Here is a 14,849-nt window from a genome sequence, read left to right as displayed (position 1 = left end):
AAATATTAATCAAAATTACCGAGTAAATTATTGTTTGCACAAAACAAATACTATGCATTATACCCCCCCCCAAAAAAAAAGAAGCAAATACCATGCATGGCAACAATATGATTTTTTGTAGGAATACAAGATTTTAAACAAGACTACCTTCTTTTGCTAAACTAAACAAGACTACTTACCAACACACAAGGAAAATTCTCATAGCAATAACTTATGTATCAAGGCAATAAATTTTTTTATACTTTATCAAACAAAATGGGGGGAAGCAATTATTAAAATACATAATGAAAGAATCCAAAAGAGACTCTGTACAGATACAACGCTACTGTGTGAAACTTTCTTTTGTTCTTCATATCTTGGAAGTGACCTCTCTTCCTCTACCACTTTTGTTGTTCAACAGTGGTCACTCGTCACTGCTCGGACACTCATTTCCTGATTTAGAACCACTCCTACAAATGCATGGATCCATGTGAGTACATTACTAAATAAGTAAACGTTTTGTAAATCCATAGAAATGATAACTTCCATATCACACCAGAAATGATAACTCCAAATCTGTCACAGGTAAAGCCAGGGCCGGCCCTGGGCTAAAGCAGGTAAAACCCCTGGGCTAAAGCAGGTAAAATCCATGCTTTAGGCGCCAAGTTATATTATATATTTTAAGGGCAGCAGGATTATAAAAGTTTGTTGTGGTATAGTGGTTCAGAGTCTTACTTGTGAGTTACGCAGGTTAGGTTCGTTCCTCTTCTCCTTCGTTTTAGATTATAATTTTTTTTTATGATGGATTTAGTGTTGTTGGGCTTTAGGCGCCAAAATATGCCAGACCGGGTCTGGGTAAAGCTTACTTGCATTAGAAGCTTCAAGGGGTAAATATGATCAAGAGTGAAGTTGTTACGACCCTCAGGACTTGTAAAGTTTCAAAGTTATCCATCCCATTCAGTTAATTTAACAAAGTGATAATTAAAAACAAAGAAAAAAAGATTTAAGATCTAATAAAACCCAAAGGTAAGAACTTTTCTACTATTTTAAGAAAGTTTCATAACTGAGAAATGAAGGCAAAAAATCTCAAACATTGATAACACTTATTTACAAATGGCATTGTCTCAAAAGTACACAACACCCTGATCTCGTCTTAAATCTTAGAAAAGATTACAAACTCATATGCAGCGGTTATATATAATTACATGTTTCTGAAAACCAAAATGAGCCTGATAAAACTTCCTACATCGAATGCCTCCTCGTCAGCGTTGGACACGTTGGGACCTCAAAAACCGCAACGTCACTAACCATCGATTCCACAAAACGCATTTCAGGACGTGCAAGCAGTTGCGGATCGACACACATCAAGGCCGTCTGAAATAATTTGATTAAACCTTCACCCGGAAACCTATTACCCATCGCAGAATCAACAACCAGCGGAATGTTATCTCCTCTGCTACATACTATCTTTAACTGCAAAATCAAAATAACATTTAATTACTTGCGGAACAAGAAACATATAAAAACTAAGCCCTAAAGTTATGGAATCATACCCATTCAGTGAGCTTCTCTTTCCCAGAACCTCTCTTGGAATCAAAAGCTTTCCTTCCAGTGAAAAGCGTAAACAGGAACACTCCATAGCTGTAGACATCGTTCTTGCTCGAGACCAAACCTAACTCCTCTGTCTCCGGCGCGGTGCAACCCGGAGTTCCCTTGATCAGAGTGATCTCGCTCCTCTTCTCAACACCGTTCTCATCTTCAACGATGCAACTCGCTAACCCAAAATCAGTCAGCTTCGGCACAAACTTCTTGTCAAGCAAAACGTTCGAAACCTTGACGTCTCTGTGAACCATCTTCAGCTCCTCGTGTAGATAAACAAGAGCTTTAGCTACACCCACTGCGATCCTCAGCCTCATGGTCCAGCTCAAAACCTTGTACTCCTGTAGTAAGCCACGTCCACGACCTCGAAGTAGCCTCGTGTTTGCTACAAAACAAAAGAGGAAAGTTAGTGAAAACAAAAGTAGAAAGAATCAGTTAAGTCTAAAATGGGATTGTTTGTTTGTTTGTTTACGAAAGAGGTGGTGATCGAGAGAGCCTCGATGCATGAACTCGTAGACGATGACACGGTGGTCTTGGTGGAAACATTTGCCGAGAAGACTGATCACGTTTGGGTGATTAGCCGCGTGTAACGTTGTGATCTCTGCCAAGAACTCATGATGAGCCTCTTCGCTCTGATTCTTTTGAACCTTCGCAGCTCCGACCTGATAAGAAACAAAGATTTTTAGCAAATGGGTTTCGAGTTTTGGGACCGTAAAGGACAAGACTTTGATTTTTGTAACCTTGTCGAGTCTTGGTATGTCGCAGCGATAGACTTCACCGAAGTTTCCTCGGCCGAGATAGTTGATGTTCCGGAAGTTTAGGGTTCCTTGAAAGATCTCGCTCCATTTAATCTTAGGTCCAGGGTAAGGATCATGGGTCGAAGCTACAAAACGAATGAGTGACTAACACGTTAAAGAAAGAGAGGTAACAACTATGAACAAAAACCCTAGATCAAGTTCCAAAAAAACAAGAACAGAGCTCTACTACGGTGACTTGCAACGCAAGTTCAAGACTTTTGTGATTTTAAACGAAGTGTAACAACTCTAAAACAACGCTGAACAAGAACCCTAGATCAATCTTGCTACGCAAGTTAACGCTTGTTGTGATTCAAAACGAAGTAACAACCGTAAAAACAGAGTGTTTCAAGGAGGAGAAACAAGAAAGGAACCTTTAGCATCTTCGTAGGATTTCCAAAGGTTGCGCCAAGCAAGGTTAAGGCCTTCGTTATTGTCAAAGAGGTTTTCATCAAAGATGGCTTCGTTCTCGTCTTTGACACTTCTCGATGAGGCCTGTGGATCTTGCACTGGTTGCGATGATGATGGTTGCAATTGCACTGGTTGCAGAGGTTGCGTTTGTTCTTCCGCTTCTACTGCTCCACTTGAGCTTTCTCCTTTGTGACAACAGAAGAACTTTTTCATCGTAGCAATTTGGGGATGGAGAGGTATAACTTTCTTGAGAGTTTTCTTTAAACAAAAGAGACTCTCTGCGAGAAAACTAGAGAGAGCGGGTGAGAGGTTTGAGGATGAACACTTAAAATCTCTTCGAAGAGAATATATATAGGAGAGCTATATGTGTTCTAATTGAGCGGCTCTATGCATGGATCACTTTTTTTGAAAAAATATTCAGAAAATTAAATAATACACAAATTAGATTCATGAGAAAAAAAAAACATTTTAGCCTCAATTAATGCGAAACAAAAATTCTAATAAAATGAATAGTTTTAAACTTGTTATGACCTAACAAGTGATGTACTTCTTACTGATACACAATGGAATTCTCATGGCAAGAAATAATTTATTTATTTTAGAGTATTTCTCTAAAATAGCTAAATTTTTAGCTATTTTGGAACTATTTATGGGAATTTATTTTATTTTATTTTCATGGAAATAATCTTTATAGACTATTACTATTATACAAAATGGAGAAAAATATACATACACAATAATTTCTGAATATTCAAACATAAACAAAGAATCCAAAAGGTCACTGAATAGACTTGTACAGATACAATGCCACTTTGTGAATCTCTCTTCTATACATTTCTGATTTCTGTTGGGTCAACTGTCGTCAATAATCGGACACTCATTTCCTGATTTAGAACCATCCCTCCTATACAAAGGCAATAGATCCATAAGAGTACATTACTAAATAAGGAAATTTTTTGTAAATCCAGAGACTTCTAGTAAGAGTGAAGAATCTTACTTGCACCGCTATTATTATATACGCGTGTCAGACAAAAAAAAAACCCGCTCCAGATTAATTTTACTTGCACCGCTATTATTATATATGCGTGTCACACAAGAAAAAAACAGCTTTAGATTAATCTTAGGTTCGACATTTCTTTCACAGTCTACGTCAAGAAGTTACTTTGAGAATGCAGGTGATCTGAGTGCCTCAAAACACTTCGGTGCTGTTAGTTTGTTCACCCAGGTGATCCATCCGGATAAAGATGCAAATCGATGATCGTTTCGTACATTATAATGGTACATCCAGACAGAAGCGGATCCAGAAAATAATTTAATATAGGGCACAATATATATGTGTATATATATATATATTAATTATAAATTAATTTATTCATTAAAATATATGTTTAGTTATATTATATTATATTTTCTAAAATTATATTATTTTTTTAAAAAATATTTATTTTAAACGAGTCATAAAAAAAAGATAAACATTTTTACAGTGCTAAAATATTTTTCAGTAATATTAAGAGAGTAGATATTATATATAATTTTATTATGACAACGTGTATTCATTTTAGTTGTTCTATTAGTTTAAGTGTTGAAAATTATAAATTTGATAAAAATAATTGTTAAAATAAAACTTAAATAAAGTAACTTAAAAAGGTAAAAATCATTATTAAAGAAAAGAAGAAAAGAAAATCATTTCTATTAAATAATAAAAAAATAGAGAAATGAACATTTTTTTTATGAAAAGGTGACTAAATATAACAAAGGGTGTAAAAAGAATCTAAAAACAAATACAAGCTCACACGGTTCGAACTTAAGTTACATGGGGCACCATCAACCATTTACTGCAGGAGAGCTGAGAAGCCTCATCTGTCTATAGCTTTCTACAAAATTATTTATAACTAGCCTGTGGCACGTGCCACACCTGCTGTAGACTTGGGTCCGCCCCTGCATCCAGATGGATCACCCAATTTTTAAAAACTCCTATCAAATTCTCACCTAAATAAAGGTGAGTTTTGATAGTTGCATATGGATGCAGATGCATCTAGTCCACTCCAAAATGATAAATAATAAAATATTTTTTTTATTTTAGCCGGACTCGTCCATGCCAAAAGCGTAAAACCGCACAAAAACCGAAAAATATACTTTTCCGCCAAAACCATAAAAACACACTTTGTCGCCAAAATCGCAAAAATACATTTTCTCGCCAAAACGAGAAAAATGCATTTTCTTGTTAAAACCGGAAAAATACATTTTCTCGGCGAAAACGCAATAACAAATATTTTCGTAAAAATCGCAAAAACACATTTTCCGCCAAAAATGGAAAACAAAATTTACCCGCCAAAACCGGAAAATCGCATTTTTCCGCCAAAACCGGAAAAAACACATTTTCCCGCCAAAACATATGTTTCCGCCGAAACCGCAAAAACGCATGTTCCCGCCAAAACCGTAAAACACATTTTTGCCGCCAAAAACGCGAAAACGCATGTTCCTGCCAAAACCGTAAAAAATGCATTGTTCCGCCAAAACCGCGAAAACAAACATTTTCCAGTCAAACCCGCAAAAACGCACTTTTTCGTCAAAAACACATTTTTCGCCAAAACCGCCAAAAGGTATTTCCCGCCAAAACCGTAAAAATGCAATTTTTCCGCCAAAACCGCAAAAACGTATTTTCCCGCCCAAACAAGAAAAATGCACTTTTTCGTCCAAACACATTTTTCCTCAAAAATCGAAAAATGGTTTTCCGCCAAACCGTAAAAATGCTATTTTTCCGAAAAAAAAATTAAAAAAATATATTTTAGTCATTTCATTAACAAGTCCACCTGGATGCAGATGCAAATTAAAAAAATAAAAAAGCAAACGAACATAGTTGCATTCAGATGATTCATTCAGATTATTCATCTGGATGCATAGACGAAATGAAGAAACGAACAACACCCAAATGTAGTATCTGGATAAGGCATCTAGATGGACCATCTAGATGCCTCTTCCAGATGTACAAACAAACAGTGGCGGAGCCAGAAAAAAATTTCACCGGGGGCAAAATATAAAACATAATTTTATTCAAATTATCCAAAAAATTATCCCAAAAAAATATAGCGTGTTATATAAATCCTATTGGAAATTTGTTGAAAGTTTACTTAAAATATTTACTGTTAAATATTTAGACAGACATGACCTGTGAAAATGAAGCTATAGCTTATGTTCAAAAAAATTTAATCTGTAGTCATTATTAATAATATCATATAAAATAAAATTAAAACAATTCTTATTAAACTGTTTATAATTTAAGCTTTAAAAGAAATTAAGCAAAAATGCATGTCTATTGAGTGATATTAGTAAACAATGAAAAAAAAATTTATTAGCCATTGTATTTAACGGACAACCCCAATTGTACGTAAAAATAATTAAATTAACTAAAACAGTGAACGAAAGAAAAAGTGACTGGGGCTAAATAATTATAATGAATGGGGAAAATATTAAATTGCCTTAACAATTTACATTAGGTGTAGTTATTTCATGGGGGGCATCTGCCCCCTCCACCTTCAACGTACATCCGCCCCTGCAAACGAACAGGGCCTTCGAGTACCGACTCTGTGATCTCCAGCCTCACTTGCCTTCGAATACTGACTCCGAGAGCTGAGTGGTTTGAGCTAAGAGTATGTCCAATGGGAAGTTCTCCACTTCTAAAAATATATATATAAGTGTATATATATAAATAATAATATTAAATAATGGATATTTTAAGTTACGAAGAATCCAACCCAAATTTCAAAAAGTAAAAACTTTCGGTTGGATTTTCAGTAATTTTAAAATATCAACAATTAAATACTATTATTTATACATATATTGTTAGAAAATGAAGATCTGAGTTAAGAACAAGAGAAAGAGAGATGAGAGAAAAGAGTAAAGAAGGAGAAACTTATTTCCTTAGATCTCAAAAGTGTCATTATATTACAATAGGTTATAAAGAGGAAGAAGGAAAAGATAACATTTTTACTCTAGAAACCAAACACCATTGGCTTATTAGGAAAGTTAAAATAAAATATCTATTTATTTTTACTGTAGCTCCGCGGATACTGTTCATTCTGGCAAGCCTTGCTGGCTTCTTCTTTTTATTTCTTCATGTCAATATATATATATACACATATATGTATTTTTAGAATTCGGAGATTAACTCCATATACCCCATACCCCCCCAAAAAAAATCCCCATTTATCCCTTTATTATAATATAAACCTCTTCATATTAATTTATTAGCCATTGTATTTAACGGACAACCCCAATTGTACGTAAAAATAATTAAATTAACTAAAACAGTGAACGAAAGAAAAAGTGACTGGGGCTAAATAATTATAATGAATGGGGAAAATATTAAATTGCCTTAACAATTTACATTAGGTGTAGTTATTTCATGGGGGGCATCTGCCCCCTCCACCTTCAACGTACATCCGCCCCTGCAAACGAACAGGGCCTTCGAGTACCGACTCTGTGATCTCCAGCCTCACTTGCCTTCGAATACTGACTCCGAGAGCTGAGTGGTTTGAGCTAAGAGTATGTCCAATGGGAAGTTCTCCACTTCTAAAAATATATATATAAGTGTATATATATAAATAATAATATTAAATAATGGATATTTTAAGTTACGAAGAATCCAACCCAAATTTCAAAAAGTAAAAACTTTCGGTTGGATTTTCAGTAATTTTAAAATATCAACAATTAAATACTATTATTTATACATATATTGTTAGAAAATGAAGATCTGAGTTAAGAACAAGAGAAAGAGAGATGAGAGAAAAGAGTAAAGAAGGAGAAACTTATTTCCTTAGATCTCAAAAGTGTCATTATATTACAATAGGTTATAAAGAGGAAGAAGGAAAAGATAACATTTTTACTCTAGAAACCAAACACCATTGGCTTATTAGGAAAGTTAAAATAAAATATCTATTTATTTTTACTGTAGCTCCGCGGATACTGTTCATTCTGGCAAGCCTTGCTGGCTTCTTCTTTTTATTTCTTCATGTCAATATATATATATACACATATATGTATTTTTAGAATTCGGAGATTAACTCCATATACCCCATACCCCCCCAAAAAAAATCCCCATTTATCCCTTTATTATAATATAAACCTCTTCATATTAAGGATGATGGACGATTTAGATGCTTGCAGATCATTTCCCTGGGGTCGTCTAACGTTTGAGGATGCAATAAAGGAGATTAAGCACGTGATGAACCATCTGAAGGGCGAAGTGAAAGAAAGAGGCATGCGCCTTTCCTGGTTTCATAATCCATTTAGAGGTAAAACATATAGTTTAGTAAATTTTTAGTTGTTATATAATTGAAATCTGACACTGTAATAATGGATGTACTAGGTTCTGGCTTTTGAGTGTATTCCGGATTTGGGGAAAACGTTTAGAATCTATTCAGACGACGCTAGTGAAGACTGTCCAAGGATATGCAAGAGCCGGTTTACAAAGTCCAGTCTTAGGGGTTATCCTTTGGAAGACATATATGCTGCGGTTGGAGACACAAAGGTACATGTATATAGTTATAGTAGAAGCTAGTAGAACATATAATTTAATTGATCTAACTTATTGTTTTATTTTCAGGTTATCAACAGTGTGTTAGTTCCAACTATTGATGAGAAAATTATGCTGGCTCGTATCATTGATGAGGAGCGAGAGTATGACCGTCAGGGCAGCCTAAGTGATACTTGGAACTACCGGTTAAATGTGAAGCAGAAGAATATTTGGTGGAAAGAGTTATATGAGTTAGATCAAGCTGCACGGGGAGTGTTGCCAAAAAAGAAAGACAAAGAAAATGTGACGTTTGCAGAAGGATCATCCTCTAATTCTGGTTTAGATTCGAGGTTGCAAGGTCTGGAAGAGAGGACTTTGGAGTTCATGGGAGAAGGATTTGTTGGACTTCACGTAACGGTGGAGACAAAGCTGGAGTCTCTAGGCTCAAGGATGAGTGATATTGAAAAAACCAGCGGCTTTTGAGAAGAAGGGCTAAGAAAATAGAAGACAGACTCTACTGAGAGTAAGAAGGAGCCGAGTCATGATGAAGACATAGATTTTCGACAGTGGGACTACGGTACATATGAAGAGAATGACAAAGCTAATGCTGAGCAAGAGGCTGAGAAAGATAAGGATAACATCGAGAATACTGAGCAAGAGGCTGACAGAAAAAATGAAAACAGTGATGAAGAAGAAGGTGAAGAGAAAGAGGCTGATGACAATGCTCAGCAAGAGGGTGAGAAAGAGAAGGAAAATATCGAGGCTGATGAGCAAGACAAGGAAGACAGTGAGAGTGAGAGTGAGAGTGAGACTGATAATCAAGCAGAGGTTGAAGGGAAAGATGATCAAGAAGAAGAAGTTGAAGGGAAGGAGTCTGAAACGAGGGAGCAAGAAAAGGAGAAAAGTGAGACTAATGAGGTGGAATCTTAGGCTCGGGAGGCAGAGATAGAAAAAGGAACTCTGACACCACCACGTGGAAATCAGACAGAGGGAACTCCCAAAGATGATCACAATGAGCTTCGGTTTGAGACGAACAGAACCGATGAAACTCCAACACCACCACGTGGGAATCAGACGGAGGGAACTCCCACACCACCACGTGGTAGGACTAAGGAAATGGCTGCGAGGAGACTAGTGACAAAGCCTATGGAGGAAGAAATTGTAAAAGGTGAGAAAGTTGTGGAAGAAGAGAAAAAAAAGGAAGAGGCTGTGGAAACAGAGAAAAAAAACAGGGAGAAAGTTGCGGAAGAAGAGAAAAAAGAGGAAGAGGTTGTGAAAGTTGTTGAAGAACAGACTGGGGAAATTGTCAAGGAACAGGCTGGGGAAATTGTTGAGGAATATACTGGGGAAGAAAAGCAAAGGTGGATCGTGGTCGGTTACAAGGAAGCACCGAGTTCTTGGATCATGTATAAGTGCAAGGAGAATGCCGCTGTTGCTGTACCTTAGAAGAGTGGCAGACCAAAGAGGAAATCATAGTGGGTGCAGACTCCTTTCACGGAGGAGAAGAAGCGTAAAACAAAGCCTTAGGCTTATATATTTAGGATTTTATGTTTAAAACTTGGTAGTAGAATGTTAAGTATTTTGGATGTTTAAAACTTGGAAGTATAATGCTTTTGAATGCTTAAATCTTGGTGTTTTGCAACAGGTTTGGAAAACTAAGTTTACATGTGGCACTATGCCCAAAAATGAGTAAGATGAATAACTAGATTTACTGAGTTTATTACGCCCAAAAAACACTAAAAAAGATATACCAAAAACTAGTAAACACATGTAAAACATTAAAATATATAAATATTATTAAAAAAAATTAAAAAATGCATTTCACATGTAAAACGTGCAGCCGTCATAAATATTTTAATATTATTTTTAACCCTTAGTAATACCTATGGTAATCTTCAAGGTAGTAGTAATACCACCATACACATAGTAATACTTTGACAATTTTTACGTTTTTCTAGTAAATCCATTTCAAAAAAGAAGGTTTGGTAGTAGAACCAATGATTTTACCATATTATTATCGTCAAAGAAGACATTTACATAAATAATTTACCAGAAATATGTATTTTGTAAAATTCTATTTACTATATTGTTAACCATTCACATAATAACAATGAAAGTTAAGGAAGTTTTTTGGAAAACCGTTAAGATTTTCTTAAACTATTGAAAATAATTAACAAAAATAGTCTAATCTATATATTTATTATATACGCAGACTACGAATTGAAAATTATCATATAAAGATAGTCTAAATTACACATAACCTAGTGATATATATTGGTTTCGAATTGCACATAATAATACCAGTAAAACCTAGTAATCCAAATTGCACGTAATAATCCAGTAAAACGTAGTAATCCAAATTACACATAATAAAACAAGAAATCACTAGTAGTCTAGATTTCACATAATAAGCCCAGTAATCTCCAGTAAAACCTAGGTAGTACCTAAACCACTCCCACATTCAAAATACGACGCCATACCTTCTCCTCCCCCTCTGCCTCTTCCTCTGGCTCCTCTAGCTTCTCTAGCTCCCCCTCTGCCTCTTTTTTCTCTTCCACGGGATTCTCCTACTGATGAAAATCTTGTTTGTTGTGGTTTTCCTTTCTTCTTGTCAAAATCTGGAGGAAGTATTTTCTTTGCTTTAACATCTTCTGGTATAACCCAATCAGATATATGAGGAACATGATATATGGTCCTGTGATAAGCCAAATCCCATTGCTCCACTAAATAGTATTTTGAACAATACTTTGATAGATGGAGTTCCCTTCTCGCTGCCTTATACATGAATGTGGCAGCAGCCACTCCATGCACACAAGAGTATTTGTCTTTATCAAATTGCTCACAACTGCAAGTATTCCTAGCCATATCAACAGTATAAACCTTGCCATCAGTACCATGCACACTGTACTCAAGATGGAAGCTGTTTAATCCGACTTAGTTATATCAAACTCAAAACATTTCTTATGTGAAGCCGTCTGAATATGGACTTTTGCTTTCTCCTTGGTTCTAAATTCTTGACCTAAAACCAAACCTGTACCATCATCCCGTGGCTGATAGACAACTGTAGACATTTTCGCAATCATAACATCAAACATTGGTAGTAAGGTGTACTTTCTCGCTTCCTTAATAACACCATTAAAAGATTCTACTGAATTGGTGGTGTCAACATTGTACCTATCTCCTCTGAAGTAACATCTAGCCCACTTCTTCTCTTCAACACTTTTGTCAAGATACGCTGCTGCACTAGGATACTTCCGCCGAAAAGGTTGAACTCAGCCTCCGTAAAAGTGTGTGCGCATTCTCTAAACTTGAACGCACAAGTATCTTTGTTGTTATGGACGTGGGTTTTAACATTCTGAGACAAATGCCATATACAATACCCATGTTCGGCCTCAGGGAACACTAGACGTACTGACTTGATCAAGCTTTTGTTTCTATCTGAAAGAAATACCAATCCCGGGACATCGGATATCACTGATTTCAACTGTTCCATAAACCATATCCAACTTTCATCATTCTCACCATCTGCTACACCAAACACAATTGGGTAGTGGTGATTATCAGGATCCTGAGCAGTCGCAACATGGAGAACTCCACCATAAACATTCTTGAGGTGTGTTCCATCCACAATGAGGACTTTCCTCATCGCACTGAACCCTTCTATGCTAGCTCCCATGGCAAAAAATAGATACTTAAATTTGTTGGCCTCATCCACTACCACACGAGTTATTGTGCCAATATTCGTCTGCTCCAGCATGTGCATATAACAATATAATAAAGTAAAACTCTCTCCTGGACTTCCTCGCACTTCATTAGCAGCTTCTCTTGTTCCTCTCCATGTTGAGGTGTATGATACATGCACACCAACCCTTCGATGAACCAAATCGATCAGAACTTTGGGAACTAGTGTGTCAAATGTACCAGGATAATCTTGAGCCAAAACAGATGCAACGATTTGTGATGTGCATTTCCTTCTATCAGGCAGTGTTCTTGTAGTAACAACATAACATGTATGATGCTTGATGTAACTTCTAACCGTCCAAAGATTTGTATTCATTAACTTTGCAACTCGCACAAACCACTTGCAGCCGTCTTTGGCTCCTCGGCATTTAACCACAAATCTCTTAGTATCCGACTTAGTTATACAAACTCAAAACATTTCTGATGTGAAGCCGTCTGAATATGGACTTTTGCTTCCTCCTTGGTTCTAAATTCTTGACCTAAAACCAAAACTGTACCATCATCCTGTGGCTGATAGACAACTCAAGGTCTTACTTCTGTATCTTCAAGCACATGCTCATCTCTTTCCGTGAAATTCTCATGCATCTCAATGTCTCCGTGAAAAGTGAGCACACCACCAGTTGCATCATTCTCAGTACCATCCTCATCACCAGCCTCTCTATCAAGCAGTGATCTTGTAACGACAGAACATGTATGTTGCTTGATGTAACTTCTAACCGTCCAAATATCTGAATTCATTAACATTGCAACTCGCACAAACCACTCGCACAAACCACTCGCACCCATCTTTGGCTCCTCGACATTTAACCACAAATCTCTTAGTATCCGACTTAATTATATCAAATTCAAAAGATTTCTGATATGATGCCGTTTGAATAAGAACTTTTGCTGCCTCCTTGGTTATATATTCTTGACCTATAACCAAATCCATACCATCATCCCGTCTGTGATTAACACCATCATGCATCTCAATGTCTTCGTGAAAAGTGAGCACACCACCATTACCATCTTCATCACCAGCCTCTATAGTCTCTTTATCGGATATACCGACATAGACATCAGTTTCATCATTCTCAGTCCCATCTTCATCACCAGCCTCTATAGCCTCTCTGTCAGATATACCGACATAACCGTCAGTTTCATCATCCTCTTCTGAAAGTTGCACTTCTTCATTGATGATCTCCACACGTAGAACATTTATACACATCTCGTGATTTACTTGCAGTAGATAACAAAAAATGTCTTCATCATTCCAGATGTATGATGGCTTGTACGAATACAATCCCATTGGATAGTAACTAATCTTCACTTGCACCTTAGCTTCATCTACCTTTATCTTTCTGCAAATACGCTCAACCAAACTAGACTAAGTGATCTCCTCCATTGATTTTCTCAACACAATCGTGTGAATTTCATCTTCTCCTTCACCATCTCCCGAGATACATTTTATTTGAGCCCCATCCTTCATATAGTATCCTCCATAATCAAAACATATAATTGTGCAATGCGGATTTTGCATTTTCTTGAAATAAAATAGAATATCATTAGAATTATCATTATCAAGATGCTTAGAATTAATTCTCACACTGTACAATTTTTTCTTACTAATTCTAATTTAATTCAGTACTATACATAGTAATACTAGAAATACTAGTAAGAAATATCAATTTAGTAATCCTAGTATTTCCAGTGAAACTTTTTTGCTTTAGTAAAACTAGTTATACCAGTAATACCCAGAACTTATCCTTGTCTAACTAATCCGCTTTTATGACGATATTGTTAGGATTTTACATTACCCATGATGTATAATTCATTTTAAATGAAATTACACACAGAAAATCATCAAAACACACATAATATATACCCAAAATCTATAAACACAGTTTTCAAAATCTTTTTTAATCTCTCGTAATTTTCATTGGATCTTTTTTTTTTACACTAGCCGAGATATACACTTGTTTTAATAACATTTCAGCAAAAAAATTCATCAAAAGGACGTAAAAAAGTCCCAAAAGCCCTAAACACAGTTTTTGAAATCGTTTTTAATCTCTCAAATTTTCATCAAATCTTACTTTTTTAACGTTACCCATCATATACATGATATTTAAATGTAATATTACAAAAAAATTCATCGAAAACGAACCTGAATTCTCTGGTTTTGAGCTTCAAAAATTGCTTATGGAGGATGAGAGGAAGAGGGGTTGTACGATGAAGAAGAAGACATGTGGACCAGGAAAAATCTGAGTGGTTAATGTTGTTTTGTGGGCCATGTAGGTAGTTGAATTATGGTTGGTTTATTTAATTGGAGAAATAAATGAAATGCTAGTTTGGGGAGTGCAAAGATAAAATGGTCGGAAAAATAGAGAGAGGGCATTGAGAATTCATTTAAGGGGGCATGGGGGTATATAGAGTTAATCCCCTTAGAACTCTTAAGTGGAGAATTTTTCATTGGACATGTTCTAATTAAAACTCTAAGTCTTGCAATGCAAATTCCCTAATTTGATAGACGACCTTTCTTTCCTTACTTTTCTTTAATTTTCCAAAATAGTACAGATCACAAGCTGTTAGTGGCTAAATTTGAATTGAGACGAAAGCTCAAATTTCACCGATTTAGTTTACCCCATAACCTGAAACATCTGAGCCCGCATGAGATATCTATATAACAATTAATTCAACTTTTAAACTATCATATTTTCGAAGAGTGCGAAAAAAATGAAATTTCAGATAACTTTCTTTTTTCTGAAAAAAAAAGAAGATGATCTGATTAGTATAAATATATGACTACCAAACGTGGGAAAATGGATGTGCAC

The 14,849-nt window shown here is 35.8% G+C and overlaps 2 protein-coding genes across 2 annotated transcripts; one reads left to right on the top strand and one right to left on the bottom strand.

Annotated features, from left to right (window-relative positions):
- Positions 1 to 1,221: 1,221 nt before the first annotated feature.
- Positions 1,222 to 3,035, bottom strand: LOC106323326 (probable receptor-like protein kinase At3g55450). Its single transcript, XM_013761468.1, has 5 exons — positions 2,747 to 3,035; positions 2,319 to 2,461; positions 2,051 to 2,240; positions 1,533 to 1,963; positions 1,222 to 1,452 (listed from the first exon to the last, which is right to left on the bottom strand). The coding sequence occupies exons 1-5, from the start codon at positions 2,994 to 2,996 to the stop codon at positions 1,222 to 1,224; spliced, it is 1,245 nt and encodes a 414-aa protein (XP_013616922.1). The 5' UTR covers positions 2,997 to 3,035.
- A 4,891-nt stretch (positions 3,036 to 7,926) lies between these two features.
- LOC106323325 (uncharacterized protein At3g43530-like) lies at positions 7,927 to 9,744 on the top strand. Its single transcript, XM_013761467.1, has 6 exons — positions 7,927 to 8,028; positions 8,152 to 8,313; positions 8,389 to 8,709; positions 8,803 to 9,216; positions 9,283 to 9,466; positions 9,518 to 9,744. The coding sequence occupies exons 1-6, from the start codon at positions 7,927 to 7,929 to the stop codon at positions 9,742 to 9,744; spliced, it is 1,410 nt and encodes a 469-aa protein (XP_013616921.1).
- Positions 9,745 to 14,849: the final 5,105 nt, after the last annotated feature.

The sequence above is a fragment of the Brassica oleracea genome, chromosome C2, assembly GCF_000695525.1.
Source record: "Brassica oleracea var. oleracea cultivar TO1000 chromosome C2, BOL, whole genome shotgun sequence".
Classification (NCBI taxonomy): domain Eukaryota; kingdom Viridiplantae; phylum Streptophyta; class Magnoliopsida; order Brassicales; family Brassicaceae; genus Brassica; species Brassica oleracea.
The sequence above is the reverse complement of the archived record's forward strand: the minus strand, read 5'-3'. Positions and strand labels throughout refer to the sequence as shown.